The sequence below is a fragment of the Nansenia antarctica genome (assembly GCF_963989245.1).
Source record: "Nansenia antarctica genome assembly, chromosome: 1".
NCBI classification, from domain to species: domain Eukaryota; kingdom Metazoa; phylum Chordata; class Actinopteri; order Argentiniformes; family Microstomatidae; genus Nansenia; species Nansenia antarctica.
In genome coordinates this window covers 28,246,939-28,274,002 of record NC_137674.1, presented here as the reverse complement: position 1 = coordinate 28,274,002, position 27,064 = coordinate 28,246,939, and the positions used below count along the sequence as shown (strand labels likewise).

At 46.2% G+C, this 27,064-nt stretch overlaps 1 protein-coding gene across 1 annotated transcript in view; it reads left to right on the top strand.

Moving 5' to 3' along the window:
• qkia (QKI, KH domain containing, RNA binding a) overlaps window positions 1-15,477 on the top strand; it is an 86,540-nt gene extending 71,063 nt beyond the window's left edge. The window contains exons 5-8 of the mRNA XM_080534789.1: window positions 5,537-5,624; window positions 10,338-10,757; window positions 13,868-13,942; window positions 15,349-15,477. Coding sequence (XP_080390915.1) covers window positions 5,537-5,624; window positions 10,338-10,757; window positions 13,868-13,942; window positions 15,349-15,365 — 600 coding nt within the window. The 3' untranslated portion in view covers window positions 15,366-15,477. The remainder of the gene's footprint in view (window positions 1-5,536; window positions 5,625-10,337; window positions 10,758-13,867; window positions 13,943-15,348) is intronic.
• The last annotated feature ends 11,587 nt before the right edge of the window (window positions 15,478-27,064 follow it).

Genomic DNA, 27,064 nt, shown 5'->3' with positions numbered 1-27,064 from the left:
CATCCGTAGGGCTGTCAGGTAGTCAGAGGGACGCTCCCCTCTCCTCCCTCCCTCCTCCTCTCCCCTCTCCCTCCCTCCCTCCCTCCCTCCCTCTCTCTCTCTGATAGCTTTTACCGCTCTGCTGGTTCACAAATAGGTTCATTGATTGAATCTGATTCCTGTGGATAGAGCAGGTTTATTGAGTGGCTTTCGCTGATAGACAGGGGTGTGTGTGTGTGTGTGTGTTGTGTGTGTGTGTGTTTTGTCGGTAAAGGGAAACTTTCACTGTGTGTAATCCTGTAGACATTCCTGGTGGGATTCCGTTCCTTATCCGACGGAGAAGATTTCCCCTCCACACCCCTCCCCCTCACACACACACATTAACAGCACACACACATTAACACATGCCAGCCGAGACACGCACACACACACACACTAACACATACCTTCAAACACAAAGAAACCAACAAACATTAGCATATGCCTCCAGGCGCGTGCACACACACACACACACACACACACACAGCCCAGTGAATGTTTGATTAGTGTCTCCAGGAGTGTGATGCCAGAGGACATCAAAGGAACGGCGTGTTCCCCTCACACACACACACTCACACTCCCAGTCCTAGTGCTGCCTACCTATGGATAGATGGATAAATAGATAGATAGACAGATATACAGACAGAAAGACAGACCACACAGCAGGTCTCAACCAACACTGGCCCTGCCTGGTTATTTATTCAGAAGGGGGGGGGGCAAGGAAATGGGGGAGGGGGAGAGGTGGCGGGTGCAGTGAGAGAGTGAGAGGGGGGGGGGCAGTTGTGGCCCAGTTAGGATGTCTGTAGTGTTGCTGGCGATAGAGCTGTGTCAGCAGCATTCTGGAGGGGGCACGCAGAGTTTAACACTCCCTCACACACACACACACACACACACACAACCAACAATCCCTCTCTCTCACACACACACACACACACACACACACTCCCTCACACACACACACACACAATCTCCCTCTGCTGCCCTCTATTTAGCTCCTCTCCTCTCCCAGCTCTGTGCCTCTAGAGGTGAGCTCCCCCCATCCCAGGAGCCTGTTTAACCCCCCCCACCCTGCACATCCATCATCCACAGCCGTCTCCCCCCCCCCCCCTCTACTCTCATATCCCAGTGTTGCAGTATTGAGCCCACCAGCCCCCCCAGCCTCACAGCCTCAACTCTTCAAGGACGAGGCAGCTCTCCAACTGGAAATTACTCACCGCCTCCTCTCTCTCCCCTCCCCCTCCCCCCTCCCTCCCTCCTAGCTGGGTCTAACAGGTTAGTGTTGCTAGGGAGCGTCAGGTGTGCTGGGGAGACAGCCAACTGTGAGTCAATCTCACGCTCCCCAACCCCCCCCCCCCCCCCCCCCCACACACACACACACACACACATATCACCCTCCCCCCTCCACACACACCACTCCCGCCTCCACACACACCCCTCCCCCCTCCACACACACCCCTCCCCCCTCCACACACACCCCTCCCCCCTCCACAACAACCCCCCCCCCCCCACACACACACACATACACACAAACACATACACTATCCTTTGTGTTGGATAGAGGGGAGCAATCAGACGATCGGGGAAGGGAGGAGTAGAGAAGGAGGTGGAGGTGGAGGGGGGAGGAGAGAAGGAGGTGGAGGGAGGTGGAGGGAGGAGGAGAGAAGGAGGTGGAGGGGAGGGAGGAGGAGAGAAGGAGGTGGAGGGAGGTGGAGGGAGGAGAGAAGGAGGTGGAGGGAGGAGGAGAGAAGGAGGTGGAGGGAGGTGGAGGGAGGAGGAGAGAAGGAGGTGGAGGGGAGGGAGGAGGAGAGAAGGAGGTGGAGGCAAGGGAGGAGGAGAGAAGGAGGTGGAGGGAAGGGAGGAGAGAAGGAGATGGAGGGAAGGGAGGAGGAGAGAAGGAGGTGGAGGGAAGGGAGGAGGAGAGAAGGAGGTGGAGGGAAGGGAGGAGGAGAGAAGGAGGTGGAGGGAAGGGAGGAGGAGAGAAGGAGGTGGAGGCAAGGGAGGAGGAGAGAAGGAGGTGGAGGCAAGGGAGGAGGAGAGAAGGAGGTGGAGGCAAGGGAGGAGGAGAGAAGGAGGTGGAGGGAAGGGAGGAGGAGAGAAGGAGGTGGAGGGGTTAAGAGGCTGACTTGCTCTCTGACTCACCTTTCAAAACCAGGGTCATATTTTATGTCATCATAGCAGAGAAAGAGAGAGTAATCTTGATTTATGTTGTGTTGTAACCAAAACCACAACAGAAACACATGTGACCTCTGAGTGACTTTGTCTGGTGTTTCTTTTGTGTCTTTTGGTTTTTGTCTAACAACATCAGCGTTGGCTCTGCTCCAGACTGACTCACACACTATTGGGAACGAGTGAGACAGAGAAACCGGGAAAAAAGGAAAGAGACAGAAAAAGAGAGGAAAGAGGAAAGAAAAGAAAACAACTGTCTGGATCCTAAGAATCATTTACAAAAATCTCCCCGACTTCTGGAAAGGCTGTTTAGAAGGTCGTGGAGGTCGCAGTTTGATTTAATTTGTCAGGGATGGAGGGAGGGAGGGGGAGGGGATGGAGGGAGGGGGGGGGGGGGACCCAGGGTAATAGAAGGAGTAGATAAAGGTGTGCGCTCTTCCGCAACCAAACGTTATTGGCAACCCTTAGAGACCTGAGGTAAAAGGTCCTCAGCTGGCCTCTCTCTCTCTCTCTCTCTCTCTCTCTCTCTCTCTCTCTCTCTCTCTCTCTCTCTCTCTCTCTCCCTCCCCCCCCGTATGTGGGTCGTCATGGATGCCAATTAAGCGTGATTGAAGGTCCGTGGAGCAGAGGGGTGGTCCGTGATTGGCTGTTCTCTCAGAGTGTGGTTCATTAGCTAGGTCTGCTAGCTCCGCCGCGGGGAGGAGCCTGGAGTGGCCTCTCACACCTCTGATTGGAGGAGGCTGGGGGAGGCTGAATAGGAGGCTGAATAGGAAGCTGAGGGAGGCTGGAGGAGGCTGAATAGGAAGGCCCGAAGCCCTTAAAGATGAAATCAGAGGTGTGTGTGTGTGTGTGTGTGTGTGTGTGTGTCAGAATCAAAGCAGGTCTGTAGGAACACTGAGGAATCTTACTCACACACCCGCTGCTCTGGTCTCCTTCTGTTGTCTGAGTAGAGATGGAAAGGAGGGACGCACTTCTGAAGAACGCCGTTGATGAGAGGAGGAGGAGGGCGCTCAGCTGAGGCCACGGAGGGAACAAAGAAAGACTTGACGCACAAAAACAAAAACAGAGCGATGTAATTATCGTGAGTGTGTGAGTGTTCGTCACAGTGTTCGAGAGCTTATTTTTAAATGTCACAGCTCACTCATATATGCAGCAAACCACTCTGTTTGTTAGGGTTAAAACGCCTGTGCGGGTCTGCTAATGTGCAGCGCGACGCTAGCAAGTTAACCCACCAACTGCCAAAGAGTTCAGGAACACTCCTGGTGAGTGTGTTGAATGTGGTATCTCCCTAGCAACAATGCTTTGATTGGCTACGAAATGAAGCGTCGTAATTTTAGGCATTTTCGTTGAATAAAAGTCACCCTCGACTTTGCTCGACGATGTCGACAGTTTGGGCGACTTAATTCGCCCTCGGCGCTGAATGGGTTAAGTGTGCGTCTTTACCGACTTCACTCTGATACTCTTCGTTCGACGACGACGACGCCCGGGTTAAAGCTGACGGAACGAGGGAAGAAAGAGAGAGAGAGACAGGGAGAGAGAGAAGTCGCTTGCCTCATTAAGTGTTAGCAGTGTGAGGGAGAGAGTACATTAGTCGACTAGCGTAACCTCGATCTCTCTGAGAGAAGACGCACACAAACCGCTGTAGTTGGTCAGCAGAGACCAGACACCGCCTCTCTCTCTGTCTCTCTCAACTTTGCTGCTACTCTTGTTTTCATTCCCTCCGTCTCTCACCCTCTCTCCCTCTCCCACCTCTCTCTCTCTTTCTCTCTCTCTCTGCCTTGAAAGGAGTCTCCAGGGAGGGCTTAACTTTGAGCCTCCTTCCTCCACTCCACCCTGTCTCTCGCTCTCTCCCCCCTCCACTCCCCTCCGTTCTCTCTCCCTTCCTTCTACACTCCTCCTCTTTCTCTCCCTCCTCTACTCCCCTCTCTTTCTCCCTCCTCATCCCCTCTCTCTCCCTCCTCCACCACCCCCTCGCTCTCTCTCTCTTTTCGTCCTCCACTCTCTTTCTCTCTCTCCCTCCATTCCTCCACCGCCTGGTTGAGCAGAGCAGTAAGTGTCTCCAGAGTCGTGAGTTACCGTGGCGATGTCGCTGTGCGGCCATATTGAACAGAGACCCCCGGGGGTCTGGATCTGTCCTCCGCTCCGTCGCCACGGCGATAACAGCCTCGTCCTGCTGAAGGAGGGCTGCAGAGCGGCGCCACGCCAAAACACTACCTTGTAACGACAACACAGGAAGTCTGCTGAAGCTGTGTGTGTGTGTGTGTGTGTCTCTGTGTATCTCTCTGTGTGTGTGTGTGTGTTTGTTTCTCTGTGTGTTTCTCTCTGTGTGTGTGTGTGTGTGTTTCTCTGTGTGTTTCTGTGCGTGTGTGTGTGTGTGTGGTTACATCACAACCACACAGGTTCCACTGTGATTATGATGTACTATATGGAGAATCATCACAGGGCATTTGCGTTGTCATGGTTATAGAGTGCATCCTAGCTTCAGAGAAAATTGGGGAGTGGAGGGTGGGAGAGTGTGTGTGTGTTAGCGGGAGGAGGGGGGTTGCCTAACTTAATTGCGTTCCATGAATAATTTCAGTTCCCTAATTTGGCGGTAATGACAGTGGCGTGCTTATGTATTTATGTCTCCCAACATTAATTGACAGGACTGACATTAGCTGAGCAGTTATTGCGCATTTGATTGTGCGCGAGGGAACAAAACCAAATTACTGTAATTATCCTCAGATGTGGCGGAGGCTGCTGTTTGACTGCCTGAAGCCTCTGTCTGTGGTCTGTCTGTAGCCTGTCTGTGGTCTGTCTGTAGCCTGTGGTCTGTCTGTGTCAGTGGTCCCTGTCAGTGGTCTCTACATAACAGCGTCCTAGCTTAGCGTCCTAGCTTAGCGTCCTAGCTTAGCGTCCTAGCTTAGCGTCCTAGCTTAGCGTCCTAGCTTAGCGTCCTAGCTTAGCGTCCTAGCTTAGCGTCCTAGCTTAGCGTCCTAGCTTAGCGTCCTAGCTTAGCGTCCTAGCTTAGCGTCCTAGCTTAGCGTCCTAGCTTAGCGTCCTAGCTTAGCGTCCTAGCTTAGCGTCCTAGCTTAGCGGTTAGCCACGTGACGCTACATTGTGCTTGTGAAGAACGGAGTGAATCTCTGTCCCCATCTGCAACTGTGACACGATGATGTTGACGTTGGTTTTCAAACTACTCGAACGGACGGTTGGTTTTATGGTCCAAAGGTCACAAGTACACGATCAACAACATCGATTGGCTTTTCTGACTGACTTGTTAACTGACTATTGGACTCTGTTGACTTGTTTACTGACTGACTGTGTTGACCTGTTTACTGACTGTTGTTGTTGTTGTTGTTGTTGTTGACAGGCGGAAGGAGAAGATAACCTGAAGAAGATGCAGCTTATGGAGTTGGCGATTCTCAACGGGACATACAGAGACACCAACATCAAGACACGTAAGCATCTACAACACACACACACACACACACAACGACTCCAGAGAGCTAACAATCATTTAGCAATGTGTTTACATGTGTTTATGTCCTGATATTACAGTAGATAGTAGTCCACAGTGACGAAAGCAACACAAGCTAATACCTGTACTGCTAATGTTTAATGTAACTAATGTTTACATTTAGAACACTGGTGTTCTAGAACACTCCTCTACTGTGTGTGGCGTTCTAGAACACGCCTTTACTGTGTGTGGTGTTCTCGAACACTCCTCTACTGTGTGTGGTGTTCTCGAACACTCCTCTACTGGGTGTGGTGTTCTAGAACACTCCTCTACTGGGTGTGGTGTTCTAGAACACTCCTCTACTGTGTGGTGTTCTAGAACACTCCTCTACTGTGTGTGGCGTTCTAGAACACTCCTACTGTGTGTGGCGTTCTAGAACACTCCTACTGTGTGTGGCGTTCTAGAACACTCCTCTACTGTGTGTGGTGTTCTAGAACACCCCTCTACTGTGTGTGGTGTTCTAGAACACTCCTCTACTGTGTGTGGTGTTCTAGAACACTCCTACTGTGTGTGGCGTTCTAGAACACTCCTACTGTGTGTGGTGTTCTAGAACACTCCTACTGTGTGTGGCGTTCTAGAACACTCCTCTACTGTGTGTGGCGTTCTAGAACACTCCTCTACTGTGTGGCGTTCTAGAACACTCCTCTACTGTGTGTGGTGTTCTAGAACACTCCTCTACTGGGTGTGGTGTTCTAGAACACCCCTCTACTGTGTGTAGCATTCATACTGTATGTTTAACCAGTCTCTCTTATAGACGCCATTTTCTCTCAAGTGTCCAACATGAAACCCCCTGCCTAGTGCCTACCTCCACAACCACCTGTATCCAAGTAGCACAGCATAACCTCCCTTCACCTCACCCCCCCCCCACCTCCCTCCCTCTCTCCCACCCCTCCCATGCGGATGCATTCCCCAGTTTGCTGTAATCTCGGGGGCCTGTCTTCACTGCAGAATCACTACGCTCGTGTATGCATGACTTGTGCCGGGTTGCACCAACGTGGTTTAAACTGGATTAAATTAGGGTTCATCTACTAATCCTGTTGCACCAAATATGTCGTTTACAATTAATCCTGGTTGAATCTAAAAGTTTGGCAATCTCAGTTTAATTTCCATTCAAACCCAGATTATATTCAAGTCTGTTGCACCAGTCATTTTAAACCTAGTCTAAAAATGGATTAGCTGCTATATTTAAACCACCCCTGGAGGAGGTTTATGTTAGGACTATTTCAGTTTTATTGACAACATGGCTGCATATCTTCGCCAGAAGACAAGACAAGACAGGTTAAACCCAATTGAATTCTAAAACAATAGTAGAGTTTTCCCAGCGGTATAGATTTACAAAAGAGTAATATATCTACATATGATGTCATATATCTCAATGGGAAGGTTGGACCAGCTATCAAGCATAGAAGTGAGAGGAGCTCTGCTGTGCCACCACTTCTCCAGCTCCTAGTATTACATGTTGATTGATACTTTAATACCCATCCTTAATAACTTAACTTAATAACAAACATGCTTCTTCTTATTCTCTCATCCATACAGGGAGGAACTAATCTGAAGGGACTTCCATTTTGAAATAAACATTTTTACTTCTCACGAATGAATTCAGATTCAGTTTAATTATCATGAGTGACAGAGTACAAGCACAGAATCCATCTTCCTTCTCAAGGTCAATAGTCTCCTGGTGAGAGGGAGGCTCTGCAGGCTTGTCAGCAGGACGTCTCTCAGGCTGCTGCTTCCCTGCACTTATCATCTGGCCTCACTGGCTCCAGCACAACCATAGGCTCAGCTATAGAAACACAACACATAGTAACCAGACATAGTACCCCATTAGACGGCTACTTCCAGCTGTATGCACAGTGACCACACCTTCACTCTGATTGTTTTGAGGGTCAGTCACCTAGGAAACAACGGATTTAATAGAACATTCCATTATAAACACCTGAGAGGTGTACTACACAGTAGTCTAATTTTTTGTCTAAATTACATTTTGTCATTACTTGATTACTGCAATTCATTCATGCATTTGGGCAGTGATACTTGGAGTGACAGAAATTATTATAACCTGCTAACATTATTTAAGCAATATCACACGAGAGGGAGTGTGTTATACTGAATATCAGCACGGCTGTGATTCGGTCGTAGGTACGAGGCCGCAGGCCGAGTACCGAATATTCAGTATTCAGTATATTCAGTATAACAGCACGACCTCGAGTGTGATATTGCTTTTATACAACAGTTCTACAAGCGCGATGTATTAGTTAACGGTAATAAGCGACAACAGATTATGATTTGTTTGTTTATTTAATCATAAAAATAAACAAAAAATAGTTCCGCAACTGAACTTCAAATGGACTGTTGCCTAGTAACCTGAACACAAACATGTAGTCTAATTAACTACATTTAGTAGAACATCTGTGTGGCGGAGTGATACATATAGTTAAAGGTCCCAGTGCTGTTATACTGTATTACTTGTTAACAGTGTATTATGCAGTAAATAATAATAACAATAATAAGAAAATAAATAATGATTCAATTATAAAATGTAGCAATGCTACATTAGGTGTTGTTAGGTGTGTCCTTAAAGCTTCTTCATTTCGTCTGAATCCATCATGGCGGACACTGAAAATAAACTAATCCTAGTTTAATCGTTGTTTAAACTGGTTTAATTAATCCAGGGTTAAAATTAAGATGTGCAACATGACTCTGATTCATTATAAACCAGTTTAAACCTAGATTTACTAACCCCAGATGAAGTCTAAACCAGGATTAATGTAATCCATGTTGGTGCAACCCAGCCCTAGACCACCACGCCTCAACCACTGTTCTGTTGTCCAATCACATCACTGTGTTTCTGTAGAAGTGTCCAAGGCTCCTCCTCTTTGTTCCTTTGGTGGCTGCTTATGATTATTGTTGTTGTTGTTGTTGTTGTTGTTGTTGTTGTTGTTTGCCTTATTATCATTACTGAATAATTATTTATATCTCTAATGATGATAATCAATGTTTATTTTTTTATTATTTTTGCCTGCTTTTGTTTAATTCGTCTAGAACCCATGGCTTGGAAATGTGGTTAAAATTGTTATATGAAGAAAATTATGAAATAACGTAATCGACAGTCAACTAAATTCCACATCTACTAGTGTGTGATTACATCTGCTAGAGTGTGATTGCTGTCGGCCGTCTTGGCTGTATGGTTAGTACTTTAGTGTGAATTGGCCTGTCGCCACACTGCGGCCCCACGGCTACATATCATTATAATAATAATAATATATTTTATTTGTAATGCACTTTACATAAAGAAATCTCAAAGTGCTAGAGATTAGACCAATGATCCAGCAGTGCATCTCTGTGAGAGAGGTGCTCTGTGAGAGAGATGCTCTGTGAGAGACCTGCTCTGTGAGAGAGGTGCTCTGTGAGAGAGGTGCTCTGTGAGAGAGGTGCTCTGTGAGAGAGGTGCTCTGTGAGAGAGATGCTCTGTGAGAGAGGTGCTCTGTGAGAGAGGTGCTCTGTGAGAGAGATGCTCTGTGAGAGAGATGCTCTGTGAGAGAGGTGCTCTGTGAGAGAGGTGCTCTGTGAGAGACCGGCTCTGTGAGAGACCGGCTCTGTGAGAGACAAGCTCTGTGAGAGACAAGCTCTCGCTGCAAAACCATGTGGAAAATCTGTTTTATTGATTTCATTTTGTGTCGCCCCCCCAACCCAAATGGTCTAAATGGCAGAGGAGAGAAAGAGTGAGGAAGAGGGAGAGACAGAGAGGGAGAGACACAGAGAGAGAGAGACACCTCTCAGACAAACCCAGCACCGCAGAGTTTAGCCAGTGACGTTTCAACCAATAAGCATTGTGGTGTCGTGTTCACATGATCAATAGCAGTTCATGCAACTTTAAACTACAGTCAGCCAACTGAACTGCCAGAGAATACAGCTAGAGTCCAAATACCCATGAATATAATATAACTGTGTCAATAATATGGCGTCTAGTTTTAACGATTGTCTTTATACAAGGCTCTCTGGACAGTCCCAGTCCCGTTCTCTAGATGAACGTAATCCCGCTGTCCAGATTGACCTAGTCTCTCAGCCTCGTCAGGACCGTCCCTCCATCTTGTCTCTCCTCTCCATGGCGATGGGCTGTTTGTGTTGGGTTGTGTTAACTGTGTCTGATCACCTGTGCCGCCCGCGGTTAGCACGTTAACGCGTAGTTGTCATGGTGATTGGTATGCTTTACTATGGTCTGTGTGTTGGGGTGATTGCAGCGTGTTTTGTTTCATTTGGGGTTTTGGGTGTTTTTTGGTTCTTTTCTTGTTTTTTTGCTGCAGATTGTGGCTTTTGTGGTTCACTTCCGTGATCATTGCATGGACTAATTTTCCTTTTTTTTCGCCCTTCTTCCCACCCCCCACCCCTCCTCCTCTCCTTCTCCCCACCCCCTCCTTCTCCTTCCCCCCCCCTCCTCCTCCTCCTTCTCCCCTCCTCGCTCCCTTTTCCTGCTTTTATATTTCAACTCTCAACTTCTCCTCCACATGTGATTGTGATCACCGACACCACCACCACATCTCTCCTCCACCACTTGTATTTCTCTCTCTCTTTCTATCTGTCTCTCTCTCTCTCTCTCTCCCCCTCTCTCTCTCTCTCTCTTTTCTTCTTCTTCTCTTGTCGTTTACGGCAGCCTCCCTTGCGTTCTCTCTTGCAGCGGCGGCTGCCGCCGCTCAGGGTCAGCGTCTGATCCAGGCACCCAACGGTCAGATGATGGCCCAGCCGCCGTGCATGCGCCCCCCCACGCCGGGGACGCCCATCATGAACCTCCTCCGGCCCCAGCAGATGGCCGCCATGATGCCCAACGGCGCCCCCAGCCTGGTGCCCCCCTCGGCCGACGGCGGCATCATCTACACCACCCCGTACGACTACCCGTACGCCCTGGCGCCCACCTCCCTGCTGGAGTACCCCATAGAGCACGCAGGGGTTCTAGGTAAGAGACCCTGGGGCATGGGCGGCGCCCCGTTTAACCCCCACGGACATGAGGGCAGCTTGTTTTACCCGGGGGTTTTGGACGCGGCTTCGATGAGCCACGGTCAGGACTTGTTGAAAGGTAAATATGTTGTGTCCAGCTGAGAACGATACACCACACACTCAAGGGGGTTGGTTGGTTGGTGGATTTGTTTGTTTACGTTTTTATTATTGTGTCTGAATGATGATGATCGGCAGGGTCACGTGATGTGGCGGGGAGGGGGGGGGGGCAAGGGCTGTGGTTTTTTTGTTTGTTTTTTTATCCCGATATTTTTTTATTGTAAATATTATTATTATAATTATTTTTGTATTATTCTTTTTTTTGTTCCTTTCCCTCACCAGATAGGTTAGATAGAAGGTTTTTTTCCTTCTTGTTCTGTAGCAGAGTTATATTCACACGCTAGGGCAACAGAGTAAGAGCAGGAGCCTGGTCTCTGAAGACACACACTCACACACACTCACACACACACCAGCTCTAACAGGGACATGCTGGTGCGCGCGCACACACACACACACACACACCCATACACACACCCGTACTCCAGCCCTTTCATGAGATGCCCAGAGGCACATACAGTCTGCCATCGGAGCCCCTCAGGGGATTTCAGCATCTTTTGAACCTCTGACTCCTCTCTGCTCCTCTCCTCTCCTCTCCTCTCCTCCTCACTCCTCTCCTCTCCTCCCCACTCCTCTCCTCTCCTCCCCACTCCTCTCCTCTCCTCCCCACTCCTCTCCTCTCCTCTCCTCCCCACTCCTCTCCTCTCCTCCCCTCTCCTCTCCCGGCCCCGCTCCGGTACCACGTCCCCCGTCTTCCCGCTGGGAATGTTCATTAAATTCCTCCAGTCTTCCAGTCTTCCTGTTTCCCCCCCCCTTAGCATCTTAGCGTTACCCTCCTGAACTCTCGTCTCTTCACTCCCAACGAGCCGCCGCCGTTAACGTGTCCGCCCCGCCGTCCTATCGGTGCTGTGGTGTCAGTACGGTGTTGCTACGCCCGCCAAGCAACCCCTCCGCCCTAGAGGCATCCACAACATGAACATACCGTTTCACCATTAACAGAGGGTTTTTTTTTGGCGCGCTCCGCCGCTTTAACACTAGAAGAGACCCCTGTGAGTAAAAAACACTATCAAATTTCAGGTCCCTCCTTTCATGACTTTTCCTAGATATGTGCGTTCTACCACCCAGTATCCTTACATTTTCAAAATCACTTCAGGATAAGCTAGTATAAAGCTGTTTTGCAGTTTTTCTGTGTAGGAGGCAGGCTAAAAAACAAGGAAGCACCCTCTATTGATCTCTGTGTGTAAATAGCAGATTTACATTCTAAAAAGGAGGGTCTATTTGACCCCCAAGGCGGCTCTACTAGTAGGTAAAATAGGCACGGCTGTTCTAGTGTTAATAAGGCCTGTGGAGGTCCGGTTCTGTTCCATGTGCCCCCAGGCGTCCACGGTGATTCGGTGGGTTTGGCTGACCTGTGTGTGTGTGTGTGTGTGTGTGTGTGTGAGGTGCCTGCGGTAGTCGTCGTTTATGACGCTCGCTAGTGGATTTCCTCTCTCTCCCCGTCGGAGGGCACGGCAGCTTACTGCCTTTTATTTACTGGCCGTATCGATCGAGCCCTTCAGCTACACACGCTCGGTGTGACTCTCTGCCGTACACACACACACACACACTTGTTTGGCTGTTAGTGTTAGCCTAGCCTAGCTCAGCCGCTAACTCCAGGACAGCTGGTGTGGCAGAGCGGGACGTAGGCGGGTGTTGTCCCCAGCCGACCCTGGGAGAGAGAACCATCACCCTGGGAGAGAGAACCATCATGCTGTTCTTCAGAGAGAGAGAGAGAGAGAGAGAGAGAGCCAGCGAGCGAGCGTTCTAGGCCCCCCCCCCTGTAATAAAGGTGCCACCATGTTGGTTCTTAGTTTTCTGCAGCGAGGGACAAAGTTTGTGTTTTGAGTCGGTGCCCAGCCCGATGTCCAGGAAGGCTTTCAGACACAAATCTCTTTAAAGACTCTCTCCTCCGTAAAGAACACGAGAGAGATATGGTTCCTTTCTGGCTTTGCTGCCCTGACGTCCCCAGCCTCCAGCCACCAGCCACCGCTCCTCCCCCCGGCCCCAAAGACTAAACATGGCTAAACCTAAAATATTGATGTTTCCACATAAAAGCAGCAGAGCTGTGACCCCTGAGTGACCCCTGAGAGCTAAAACTGTATTGTTCTGTTACCTCGGGGCGGCTCCCGCTTTGCGTTTTGACAAACAATATATTATTTTTTCGTATTTTTGTTTCATTTTTTCATTTCGACTTTGCCGTTACATGAAAGCTTTACCCTATCACACTTCCCACTTCCACTCCTAGTCTGGCAGATCACAGCGTTCCCTCTGTATAGAGACACACACACACACAGTCAACCGTATAGAGAAACACACACACACACACACACACAGCCTGTATGGAGGTGGACACGGAGCGTCCGCCAGAAAAACCATTTGTGACAAATATTAGTAGGAAAGTGACTGTCACTGCCAGAGAGCAGATTGACAGAGCGAGCGAGAGAGGGAGAGAGAAAGAAAGAAAGAGAGGGGAGATAGAGAGGGAAGCGCGAGTGCCAGGTGGTCTCCAGCACTATTCAATTACCAACAGAGCTGTATCGGATTTTCCCCACCTTTCAAAAAAAATAAGAGACACATTTCTCTCCATCCAGCCTTCCGCTCCCCAGAGGAGAGAAGAGGATGATTTTTGTAGACAGCCTAGTCCCCTGTCCCCCCACCCGTCTGCCTGCCTGTCTGCCCGCCAGCCTCACAGAGTCCTCTATGTAACACTGCTAGTACTGTGGAACTGTTATGCATTTATAGATATATCACGTTAGAAAAAAAGATGTATTATTTTTACCCTGCATTTTCTATAATGTCTATCCTGTCTATATGTATATTACATGTATATTACCATATGTATTGTATAAGCTACAGTATATAATATAGTGTATGTGTATGTGTATGTGTATGTGTATGTGTATGTGTATGTGTATGTGTGTGTCTGAGTGTCTGTGAGTGTGTGAGTGTGTCTGTGTGTCTGTGAGTGTGTGAGTGTGTGTGTGTCTGTGAGTGAGTGAGGTGAGTGTGCGTGTGGCTATAATGTGACTGTGATGATTACTGTATGTGTTTTCCCTCCTAAAGTGAACGGTGTCTAACCTTGTGAACCTGGTCTAGGTGCAATGGCTTCTAAAGTGAGGCGGCATGATTCTCGTGTCCATCCTTACCAAAGGATTGTGACCGCAGACAGAGGTCAGTTTAGATACTTTACTATGACTGTTGAACTGTACCTGTATCATTGCTCCACTACTAGTATTATTATTATGATTATTATGAATAGTATGATTAATAGTTGGGATTTCTAGCTCGTTTATGTGTTTTGTTGTTGTTTATTTTTGAGTTTCCACCACCTTCCTACCCCACGCGGCAGCGTGCCAGTTAAATGGCCGCCCGTGGTCTGTGCACATCCTTGTTTACAGTACGCACGTCAGGTCTGTGTCAAGGCTCAGGCGACAGCAATGTTAGTTGGTCTGGATTACAGGACTGTGACCCTTAGTCGTGACGGACAAGAAGTGCAAAAAGGCACATTCACATTCCTCCGAGGGGAGATTAGAAGCTAAAATAGGTCAGACGTGTTCCCGTACATACATGTACACATGTTTAAACTGCCTGCTCATCAGACAGGAACTCTAAACACCAACCAGGAAGTGTTAGTCAGAACTGCAGCAGTAGACATGTTGCCACAACGTTTTTTCCTCTTTTTTAATATGTTTTGATGTTTTGGTTTTGTTATTTTTATATATATATATATATATACATATATATATATATATATATTTCTATATGTTGAGACGGACATCATACTTATTAAATCTACGGTAGTTTACGTTCTCTCCGTTGGATTTTTAAGTATTGAAATAAAATATAAAAGAAATTACGTTGCAAACATTTTTTGTATCTCGGTTGTACACAAGGTACTGTCATTTTTATATCTGAACAGTTTTATAACAAATGTATTTATGGCTCCTGTAAATAAATATACTGATAAAGAAAAAGGAATCGTGAAGCATCGGTTCATCTGTTGATTTGCGTCGCAGCTTCCACTGCTTCCCTGTAGTCACCCGTCTCACCCGTCTCACCCCCTCACCACTAATCACACCTGTCCGTTCGTAACTTGCATTTCAACCTCGACAGAAACTAAAACATACTAGTTATTTAATTTATTTATTTATTTATTTTTCCGTTCGTCCATCTGTTGTGTTTGACCTCTCTGCTTCTGTGTGTGGGTCCCTGGGGTCAATGTAGCGCTTTGGTTAAACAACAGTTTGGTTCAGGTTTTGGGGGGCTTAGTGGTGGGGGTCATGGCGATGCTTAACTATGATCTCGGGGGGGGGGGGTCTGTCTCCTGGCGGGGTACCTAGATGATCTGGGGGGTTCTGTCTCTTGCGGGGTACTTAGATGATCTGGGGGTATCTGTCTCTTGCGGGGTACTTAGATGATCTGGGGGTATCTGTCTCTTGCGGGGTACCTAGATGGGGGGATGAGAGATTGCATTCATTTTATTGTTAAAATGATGTCATTCCGGTCTCTTCCTGCTGACTAATATCCTTTCTATCTTTTTTTTCTGTTTGTTTTGTTTTTTGTTTCTAACCACCTAGCCGCCACCGGCAACTAACACATGACCTTCTGACCTCTGAACTCTTCACCCAATGATGAGCCGCCCCAAGCCTGCCTGCTGATCAGTTAACTGGTAATTGCCTTTTTGCTAGCCTCTCTGAACGCAGAGAGAGAGGTGCCTGCCCGTTCAGTTAGCCTAACATGTTTTGGACAAACATTAAAAAAAAAAACACAGAATCTCATTGAGACACAACGACAGCCCAACTACTACAACAACAACAACAACAACTACTACTACAACTGCAACACGTTGAGTGATTTTCATTTTTTTTATCAACCTTTTGTTTTTCTGTTCCATTGAGTTAAAGTCTCATTCTTTCTGTTTCTTTTTCTTCATGAATCACAGTGGGTGGATGTTTTGTGTTGTTACTCATGAATCTGCACTGAATTATATAGCAATAAATACCCCCCCCCCCCCCCACAACACACACACACACTAGACAAGAACGGAAACTCCCTCCCAAACACGACGTCATCTCTCTCCCAAACATGACATCTCTCCCCAAACATGATGTCATCTCTCCCAAACATGATGTCATCTCTCCCCCAAACATGACGTCATCTCTCCCCAAACATGATGTCATCTCTCCCCAAACATGATGTCATCTCTCCCAAACATGATGTCATCTCTCCCCAAACATGATGTCATCTCTCCCAAACACGATGTCATCTCTCTCCTCAAACATGACGTCATCTCTCCCCCAAATATGACGTCATCTCCGATGTGTTTTTTGCCAAGTCCTCTCCTTTCCGTAACTCCCCCCTCCCTGCTCCCATTCCACACCCACTTGTGGGAAAGAAAAAGACATAGAAGGAAAGAGAACTACACTCACAACCGACTTGTTAATTTCTGTCATGTTTCCGCGTCCTGTTACCACGGTGATGTTGTGCTGACACATTCTGGGTGTGACCCCCCATGGCTGGCTGTTTATAAAAGCATGGCTGAATTGGTTGCAAATGGAGCTTAATATGATTTCTGTTTGTGTTCTGTTTCTCTCTCTCTTTTTTTGTTGTTGTATTATTTCTTTTGTTTGTGTTTTATTTTATTTTTTCCCCCCACTTGATTTTTTCTCGTTAATCCACATTTTCCTAATTAGCTCTGTTTTTGAAGGATTAGCCAAACCTAAGCAGGTGGGAAGAGCTAAAAAGGCGGCTAAAGCACCCCTGAAGGGGGGGGCGGGATGGGGGGGGGAGGAAGTGAGGATGAGATGTTTTGAATACTATAATGAAAGTAGGATGTGGTGAGGGTTTAGGGGACAGTGGATATATTTAGCCTGCTAGCTACTGACCTTTAACCACGCCCCTCCCACACCATGTCCAGTCAACAGTGCCTGACGTGTTTAGAGATGTCGATGAATCAAGCGAGCTGTGATCTAAAAGACAAACAAACAAAAAAAGTATTATGTGTGCGTATTTAGCCAAAGGGTTTCCAGTTGAAATATTATCTTATCTAAGTATGTGTGTAACTGCAGCGCCTCTCTGGGTGTAGTTTGAAAGGGTGTGACGGAGTTTCTGCATTAACTGAAAAATGGATAGCTAAACGTTGGTGAAGATTGTTCTCCCATGATGCTCTAGTTTCCCTATGAAGAGACAAACACAGGCGATTAACACTAATGATGCTTCAGTTTAGTGGTGGGGAGGGAGGGAGGGCAGGGGGGTGGGGGGGGTCCCCTCATAGTGAAGTGTTGTACATACATATATAATTTAGTTTTCTTCGTTTGATTTTGCCTTCTGATATTTCTTGCAATGTTTTGGTTGTTGTAGCCACGCCGCCCCTGCCAAAAGAAAATGCATTTTCATTTTTTGCGTTTCAGCATTTGGCCAATTGTCTGAAAGTGTGGCTGTTGCTTCTTATCATGATTTTCTTTTTCTTTTCTTTTTTTGTCCTTTTTGAATTTTCTAATTTGGACAGACCTTAAGTCATCAGGGGGTCGTCATAATTGTACCCGCCCCCTTTTCAGTTGAGGACATCAGTTGGGTCTATTTGACCCCCTCGCAGTTGGATCTATTTGACCCCCTCGACACACAATGGATAAGTTCCCTACATTGTTGCATCCACAGTGTGTCTCATGCCAACTCCCCATGAAGTTAGAACCCGAGCCCAGAACCGAACCCAGAACCCTTTCTTTAAAACTTTCTCAAGAAACAAAAAAATATATAGGATTTGAAAGCCATGCCTGCCTGTTCAAATTGCTTTATACATACCTGTTATATATATATATATATATAAATATATATATATATATATACACATACCTGTTATATATATAAATATATACAAATGTAGATACCTGTCATTGCATATAAAAAAATACAGAGGAGATCAAAAATTAGATACTTTTACAGGGTGCTGGAGAAGAAAATATATATTTTTGGCAATTTTAGCTTTTTTATACTTAACTTGCAGTTACAAAAATACAAAAAATGAAAAAAAGTTTAAACTAGTTAGACAGAAGAGGAAAAAAATGAAAAAACGATAAAAAGGTGGTTGACGGAGATGCTGTGTTACTTTGGATATTATTGGCTAGGAAAATAAAGACCAAAACAGTCATACCTGGGAAGTGTTGGGAGCGAGGGAGAGAGACATTCAGAGAGGAAAAACGATAGAAAAAGTGCCTTATTGATGGTCGTTTCTGTTTTCCGAGCGTTAACGTTCTGTTAATAATATCCAGCACCAACTAGAGAGGTCGCGGCGCGCGGCGGCTGCCGTGGGGAGCCGCGTAGCTCCTTGGTGTCGCGGAGCTACTGAAGTTATTCTATGCAAAAGGAATAGCAGTCGTCTGACCAACTGACTATGTGCCATGATCCCTTCTCCCAAGACTTAAGTTGAGGTTTTTGTTTTTTTTTATTGTTTTTTTGTTTTGTTTTTATTTGTGATCCCTTTATAAATACTCTTATGCCATCTGAACAAGTTTTTATTTTTTTCTTTCTTAGTTTTTTCAGTGTTTTGGTGATTTTTCGATGATTATATCCACTATTGTTGTCTTCTTTGATTTCCTGGTTACTGTGACGATGACTCCACCCAGAACAAACTGCCAGCCGCCAAAATAGGAAGTCTGCCAGGGCTTTTAAACATGAGGAATAAACTGAATTGAGAGAATCAGATTTAAAAACTTGATTAAGGGGCGTTGACCGTTTAGGAGAAACATACCCCTGTGTTTCAACAGCTGCAAACTGCAAACCTCTCCTCCTCCTCCTCCTCCTCCCCGCCAACGCTCTGCTCTCTCTCCCTCTACAGCGGGGCAGAGCAGCCAAACTGTAGTGTTAAAACATGTGACTTCTTTAGCCCGGGGAGCCATTTTGTCTGATGTAGTTCTGAGCTCATTTGGATCTGGTTGAAAGGCTCCGGTTGCCTGTTAAGATGCAGTAATCATGGTTGGTGGAAGTCAGTTGCGTCCCCTTGGGGACCGGGCTCCTGATGATAGTCAGACGTCTGTGCCACGTGTAGCCGTGCCAGGCCTGGATGAATCAACATGCAGCTGGATGGAGAACTATGCCGGAGAAAGAAAAAAAAAGAGCTTTCTTCTTTTGGCTTAAACTCCTGACAAACCCTCACAGCCAAAACAGTTTTCACTTATTGAAACAGTTGGGGTTCATCTCTTCCAAGGAAAAAAGGAAAAAAACGAATTTGAAATTAAAATGAAACTCAAGGTATTATTTAAATAAGAGTTAAACATCTTGGCCTCCTTGGCAGTCTGATATAGTATTTACTTTCTCCTCTACATTGTTGTTACACAGAAAAAGGTCAATTTATTTTGTTTTTCAGTGTTATGAACTCGACCTATTTTATAAAAAGAAATGCAATATTAATGTGGAGCGAGACATGACAATTCAGCATTTGACAGTATTAAGAAATCCCCTCTTGCAATGTTACAACAAGCTGTGTCATTGTACCAGGCGAACAAGTCCATCAGGTGTATGGTTGATATACCGTATTCTCTCTGACCCGCCTCCTTCATGTATGATAATGTAATTTACAGCCATTGTTACAGGTTTATAATGTATTTTTCTAATCTCATTTTATATGTATATTCAAAATCATTTTTCTGACTCCTCTTTTGTTTCGATGAAGCCCACTGCAACTTTTTTTTTTTTAACTACTCCCTCTCCTCTCTCCCTCTGTCCCCACACCCCCATCTTTAAACCTTGTCTCTTGTGGGGAGGTGTTGCCTTTCCTAGAGTTATATTTTGTTTTTCCTAGCTTGTTTAACTCATTAGCGACTTTATTAGTTTCCTTGTCATAAGTATTTTTACATGCTTGCATTTAGTTTTCATGGTGTATGCTGTTAATTTTCTTATTAACCCCTTGGCATTTATTTTAATAAAACATTCTTAGTAAGAATTTTACTAACTTGCTGATATTTTTTGTCTTGTGTTTTTAACCAAGTTTAATGAATGTACTACCTTGGTCTGGTTCACGGACTAACACAATTAAAACTGGTGTCTGGCCACCAAACACTTACACTGACGTGCCTGCGCACACACACACACACACACACAGTAACATGCACACACACACACACACACACACAAACTCAATAACATACACACAGACACGCACCCAAGCAAACACACACACTCAGTAACACACACTGCCTAACTGGAACCTGTGCACGAGCCGACCCGTCCCCCCCTCTCACCTGTGTTGCTGGACAGATTCTGCTCACCTGTGTTGCTGGACAGACTCTGCTGTCACTCTTCACCCGCCGTCAGTCAGTCCCACCACCGCTGCTGTCCGTCTGCCTCTGTCTGACCACTCTCCTGTTGTCCTGCTGTCGCTGACACTCACAGAACCTCTCTAGAGAACCCGAAGTGTAGGGAGCTGCAACACGTGTAGGGTCGAGCGCTAACCGCACTGCCAGGCACCTGTGGTAGTAGAGGAGGTAGAGTTTGAGGGGTGACCGGAGCTAGCTGCTCACACACACACCTGACGGCTTCTGGAGTGTCTCACTTCTCTGAAGTCTGTCTCACGTCACAGAGGTATCGTCTCTGGTCCACCGCCGCCGCTCTAGGGCCCACCTGGGCGTCACACGTCATTTTAGCATTTTACGCGTCGACGAGCGCCGCACATTCGTTAGACGGAGGTTTATAGAGCAGGAGGAATGTGGCAGTAATGATGCAACACACCGTTATACGACCCATTCACTTCTACACAACGTTTAACTGGCGTCCTTTTGATTGTGCCCAATGCTGACATCAGCCTTTTTTCACATATCAGATGTTGTCCTGACGGGCTGAGCTATTTATTCGGCCCTGAAGAAGTGGCCTGCGCTTATTGAGCGTAGTAGGTCATCTGGGAGTAGCGGTTATGCCAACATATTAAGTAAACTGCTTACACACTCAGGGAAGTATAGCGCTTACGTTAATGTTAACCTCCCCCCCGCCAGCCACCCTGTTCCCTAGAGTGTAACCTTAGTCTAGCCATTACCAATGAGGAAAAACTATGGGATCAAATCAGATTTATTTTCCATGTAAAAAAATGTATAGGTAGCAATTTAGCGTTTTATTTGTCGCTTTTAAAACAAAAACCTGCAGCCTCAAACACAGCCAGTGTTTTGTACTACTAATGTCTCACTTCTGGGTCTCCTTCAGGTCTGTCCTCTACCTGTGTCCTGCTTTTCGCCTTCACTAATTCGAGGTGTTCCAGACTGACACACAACAGCAAAAAGATTAACTTTTATTAATCTCTTTTTGATGATTATTACTTTAACCCCACCGAGTGTGACGCCTCAATATTTTTCTTAAGTATCTCTGCACAACAACAAAACAACTCAGGCTCTAACCGTCTAATTCCATAGTTTCAGCAAACAGGCCGATTTAAAGCCGCTAACATTTGATTTCCTCTCTTCTGCTGTCTCGTATTAACATCCTCTGATCTCAAACAGGGTTTTTCTGTAACACCAGATTTTCACACCAGCAGTAGAACACGGGAGACTGCCAATCAGGCAGATGTCGTCTTCCCTTATATAACAAGCCATGTCTATAATACAATACTTGTTTTTGGATCTTATTGTTATTATGAACTTTTTCTCTTTTATTTATGCAGTGTTTATGTAAATTGGCTTTTTATCCTCTGTGCCAAAAGAACAGCCATAACTGGAATCCGCCATATAAGCAGTGGGTGTCTTAATGCTGTGTGAGTTTAACTTTTTATTTTTATTTTTATTTTTTCTGTTCCGTTGGCTTGTGTCCTGAAATAAGCCAATGAAAAAGGAGGACAAGATGCCGAGGTATTTTCTCCAGCACAATGCGTTATGAACACTGCCTGCTAAGATTGCATCTGTTGCCTTTTGAGAGAGATTGTAGAATTATTATATTTTTCTACTTTGTCATTGAAGTGCCAATTCCAGTCTCCCTCCTCTTGCCTAAAGCTTTTTTGGTGGAGCACTAAAAATAGAAAGTCCTTAGCTGTACCAGCTACGTCTCCTGTGATAGATTTATCCTGTTGTCTAACTGGAATGTTCTGAACCAAAATATGGATTTTTGGTCGTAGTTTTCTCTCCCATTAAACACTCAGTGCTGTTGATTGGCAGCTGGTCTGGTACACTGTGCACCGTCGCCCAGTGGCCATCTTCTAACCCCCCCCCCCCCCCCCATTATCTCTGTTTTGATTGGACCACAGTAGCCATGTGGGCGAGTCTAACGCAGGGCATTCACTGTATTTATGTTTTACTACCTTTCCCCTGTATTGTCACGTAGTATCTTTTTGAAAACATTCCTCAAACGATGTGATCTAAAGGATGGCAGGCTCAGCCAATCAGGGGGTTAAAGGTCAAATGCTACCAAAACCGTAATGTGATGATTATTAAGCCCCACTGGAATTTGTATTTGTTTTTTTAGTTTTTGTTTTTTTTGGTCACCAATGTACGTTGAAAAACTAAAACTAAATAAAAAGGAAATCCGTTTCTGAAGTTCTGTGCCATACCAGTTCCTCAGACATATAAGAGTGAACTAAAAAGAGAAAAGAAAATCTGTGAGAATTTGTTTGTGGAGTTGTATGTTTTATGTGAAGTAGTTTTTATTCTGTTGGTTTCTTTTTGTGTTACCTTGTTTTCTAGAGGACAAGAATAGCGTCCTGACAGTAGGATAAGAACACATGTAATGGCAGTTATGTTGCTCACACCCAAAAAAAATAAGGAAGTTGTCATGTGTGCAATAAAGAACCATATTTCCAACGTGTCGTAATGACTGCTCTACCTGCACTCCTCTGTTCATAATGACTGACTGCTCTACCTGGACTCCTCTGTTCATAATGACTGACTGCTCTACCTGGACTCCTCTGTTCATAACGACTGCTCTACCTGCACTCCTCTGTTCATAATGACTGCTCTACCTGCACTCCTCTGTTCTGCCTCCTGTCTGCTGGATCTCATGACATCATCGGCTCGGAACAGAACTACAGTAGAATTCTACAGGTAAGGTTCCACAGGTACCACACGCTCAGTAGATCGTAGCTACACACTGGTGCTTGGGAAAAGGTGGCAGCAACACACAGTACTCTCAAAAGCAAAAGCTGAGAGATCTTCTCTTAGACGTGTTTGAAAGGCTGTTGTTGAGGGTCAAAAAAAGAGAGACAGAGAACTAACTAACAACCCAGAGACAACGTTTGATCTGGCTTTGAGCTCGACACACTCAGGCTGCCCTAGTAGGCCTTTCTCTGAAGAAAGACAGGCTACACTCTGAAGAAGAAGAAGTAACAGACATTATATCTTTATAGCAGTGTTGTTTTTCCTTCATAAGATCATTAAGACTTTAAGCTCACATAAAATAAAATATCCTTGCGTCCTCTCCATTTCACACATTTGACACACAACTGCCTCTTAGGCTATATGTGCCATGACACCTCATCAGCGCAGCTAGCAACGAAGCCAACATCACTGCCTATTTGCATATTCATGAGGGGATGGGTAGAGACTTGTTTAGAGGGTAGAGATTAAACATAATATGCTAGACTAAGTAGATCCTACATGGTAAGGCTATGGAGTTCGCTATGCTAATTCCTACCTGGGTCTTGATGGGTAATAATTAGCTCATCATTGTCAAGTGCTAGTTGATGAAACAGTGGAGCTAGCGTAGCCTGTTGACACATCAGAGCTGCTGTGCGCCCCCATGGGGCGTGTGATGATTAGCCCTCCTCTATTAGCGGGATAGCAAGGCCAGCAGTTAGCATGATGAGCATGCAGCATAGCATAGCGGTAATGAGATCGAACATGTCCAGAGTCCCGTTAACCCTCGTTAGCTCTAACTAGCCTCAATGGAGGCTGGCTGCTCACATCTGATATGAACTAATCGACATTTTATTTGTACAAATGGACAATGGTAGAAATACATTCTAGACATAATCAAGGCAGTGGGATTAGACAAGTCTCTCTCTCTCTCTCTCTCTACTTGTCCTCCCTCCTCCTCCCTTACACTCAGATGAGTCTCTCTCTCTTTTTTTTTCTCTTTCTCTTTCACTTTCTCTCCCTCTCTCTCTCTAAGTGTTGAAAAGGCCAGTGGGGAGGTTGTGGTTCACTGAGGGTTTGTGGAAGTGACTTTTATGTTGTGCGGGGGTGGAGGCAGTGGGGGGGGACGACTCTGGCCGCTGGGAAGATGCATCAAAGGAGCGTTTGTCGTGGGGACCAGCTGGGAGTACAATCAAAGAGGGGAGGGAAGGAGGGGGGTAGAGTGGAAGAGAGGAGAGAAGGGGGTGGTGGGAGTACAGTGGAGGAGAGCGGAGGGGAGGAGGGTAGAGTGGAGGGGAGGGAGAGGAGAGGAGGGTAGAGAGTGGAAGGGTTGTGTCAAGAGTGACAGATGAACCTGTTTCCTGTGGAATGAATACGGGGCATTCATCAGAGCAGCTGTGTGTGTGTGTGTGTGTGTGAGAGAGAGAGAGAGAGATTGAACGAGAGAGAGAGTTGTTTCAGAGTACACAGTTGTTGCAGGTTTCAAGTCCAGTTTGATGAATGAAGCCCCACAGTTCTCTGGCACCTGGGCCTGCTGACACAATCTAGCAGCTGGTGTGTGTGTGTGTGAGTGTGTGCGTGTGCGTGCGTGTATGTGTGTGTGCATGCCAGTTACCGCGAGAGAACAGAGGCAGACCTATTTGAGTTTGAAAAGGCCACGTACCATATATTACCATACAGTACCATATTATATATTTTCTGAGATATACACTGTATGCAGGGGAGGCTGGTGGGCGTAGAAATCGGTAGGTTTGTTGTAATGGAATGAGGAATGGTATCAAACACGCCTTTGTCCACAGTCCATTCCATGCATCACAATGACAGGGCTTAAAGTTCTCCGGCACGGTGCCGGATTTCCGGCGTGGGGGAATTTTGAGCAAAAAATAAATTTAAAAATCACATGCTATTTGTTTACATCGTAATTTAAAGAGTCATCTTCAGCAAAGAGACAGTTTACCGCCTACCAATGGTATCACATTGCTCAAGCCAACCAACGACTTCTAGACAATCGGAGGCAGAGTAGTGGGGCGGGCCTTAAGAAGTTTGAATGAGTGTAATGTTAGCTTGTAGCGACGTTCGCTTTTAGCAGCCCGCTATCTCGCTAACTTTAGTAAGAGTCTATTAAAATGGAAGCCAAGTTTCTTAAACCTGGCGAAGACAGAGCTATACTAGAACGAGGAGTAAGGAATAAATGGCGCTCGGCATGGATAGAGGAGAGTAGTGAAGGGAAGCCTTAGCAGAGCTGCCAAGTCTCACGCAATTTCTTAAATTCCTTGAAAGGTATAGAAAAGGTAGAAAGCTACCGAACATGAGTTTCGTGGCATCTTTCTGCTCGCGCGTTAACTTGAGTCTGCAATCGAAGCGGCAGGCGAGCGCTGATGGAAGAACCTGTGTTCACGCGAGCTGCAAGAACGTAGCAAGCAGTGTTCCCAGATTGGGCTACTTTTGGTCACACTGGACGGGTGGATTCGGCAGCTTTTAGACCGGTTGGGCTGGACATTGTCAATTCCGTCTGGCAACCGTGGTAGCAAAATATGTGCATACATTACAACATCGTATCTGGTAGCCTACTGGACTGGGTTGCACCAATTTGGCGTAAGTCATTACTAAATGCAGGCATTTAGTAGTTACTAAACCTCTAGTTGTTACTAGCTAGTTTCAAACTAGTTGTTTACTAATTTCGGTTGCACCACGCCAATCTGTATTGTTGTAGTGATAGTGGCTTAATAAGTGATGCAATCAGTTTGGCCTTAAGTGATTTAATCAATATATCTAAATATATTATTTTATTTTGTATTGAGTATAAAACAGTATTAATGCATTTTAACATTGAGATATATATTTTGTATTGACTATAAAATAGTATTAATGCATTTAAACATTGAGACAAGAAGCTGTCTTCTGTACCCGCTCTCCCAATATCTCAAACTGTGACCCCCCTCCCCAAGAAAAAGTTTCAGGCACAGGATTTTTTCCCACTTTAAGCCCTGCAATGAGCCCAGCCTCCGATTTCTACCTCCACCAGCCTCCCCTGGTGTGTCAGGCTTCAGCTAAGTCACACTTCTGACCCGTCTCGTACCGCCCCCGCCCCTTCCCCCCATCCACGCCACCGCAGGACGAGACCTCAGATAAGACCGCCGTCATCGTCATCACACACTGTCACCATGCCAACCACACTTCCTGGTTGACTCATTAAGTGACTCATAAAGCCACTTTCTAATGCTCTGACACTCGTGTAAAACTCTCAATACAATTGATAAATCATGCAATTATAGAACACACAGAGGTCACAATCACACACGGGTGTTGTTGCTATGGTGACGACTGACGTGGTACTCGGCGTGACTCCGCCCCTCCTGGGAGCACGGTCAGACTCCGCCCTTCCCGGTGAGCAGGACGTTAATCAGGGCCAGATAGATAGAGCAGACTGGCCGGGGGATCACAGCCCTCCAATCACGCTCACCCTAGCTTGATTAACACCCTCCTCCTCATCCCTCCATCCCTCTCTCTCTCTCTCTACCTCCCTCGGTCTGAAATGCTCGCCCCACATCTGAGGTGATGCTGATTAGATGAGCCGCTCTCTTGTTTGTTCCCTCTCTCTCTCTCTCTGTTTCTCTCTCTCTCTCCCCCTTCTCTCTGTATGTCTCTCATTCTCTCTCCTTCCCTCTCTCTCTCTCCCTCTGGTTCTCTCTCTCGCTCTCTCCCCCTTCTCTCTGTATGTCTCTCATATTCTCTCTCCTTCCCTCCCTCTCTCTCTCTGTCTGTCTTTCTGTCTCTGTCGGGTTGGGTTCTGGGCTTAAATGCTATATTCTGGTCAGCCCGGTTGTAAATCAGGCCATGCTAACCCATCGCTAGTTCAAACAGACCATAGTAGACTTTAAACAACAAAGAGACACGGAGTTCATCATGATCGTTATTTTCTTGCAAGGAGAATGAATGCGAAGTCTCCCCTTAGAGACTCCGAATTCAGACTGCCTTATCTTGCAAGGAGCAGGTCATTTTATTCTTAACAGAAAGGCACACATGTCATGAGGAAGTGCAGCGTAAGCACCAACACGTTCATTGGTTCAGTTCTCATACAGAATGGAAAGGAGGAGGCAGCCTGTGATCCTATCAGTGTCCTAGAAAAGGGAGGTGGTGTTCAGAACGAATCATTAACAGACGTGGCCGTGAGCGACTCAAAACCTGTTTTCGAAAAGTGTCATGGAAATCTGATAAGCAGGGGCATAAACAGAGTCCAGAGTACAAGGTT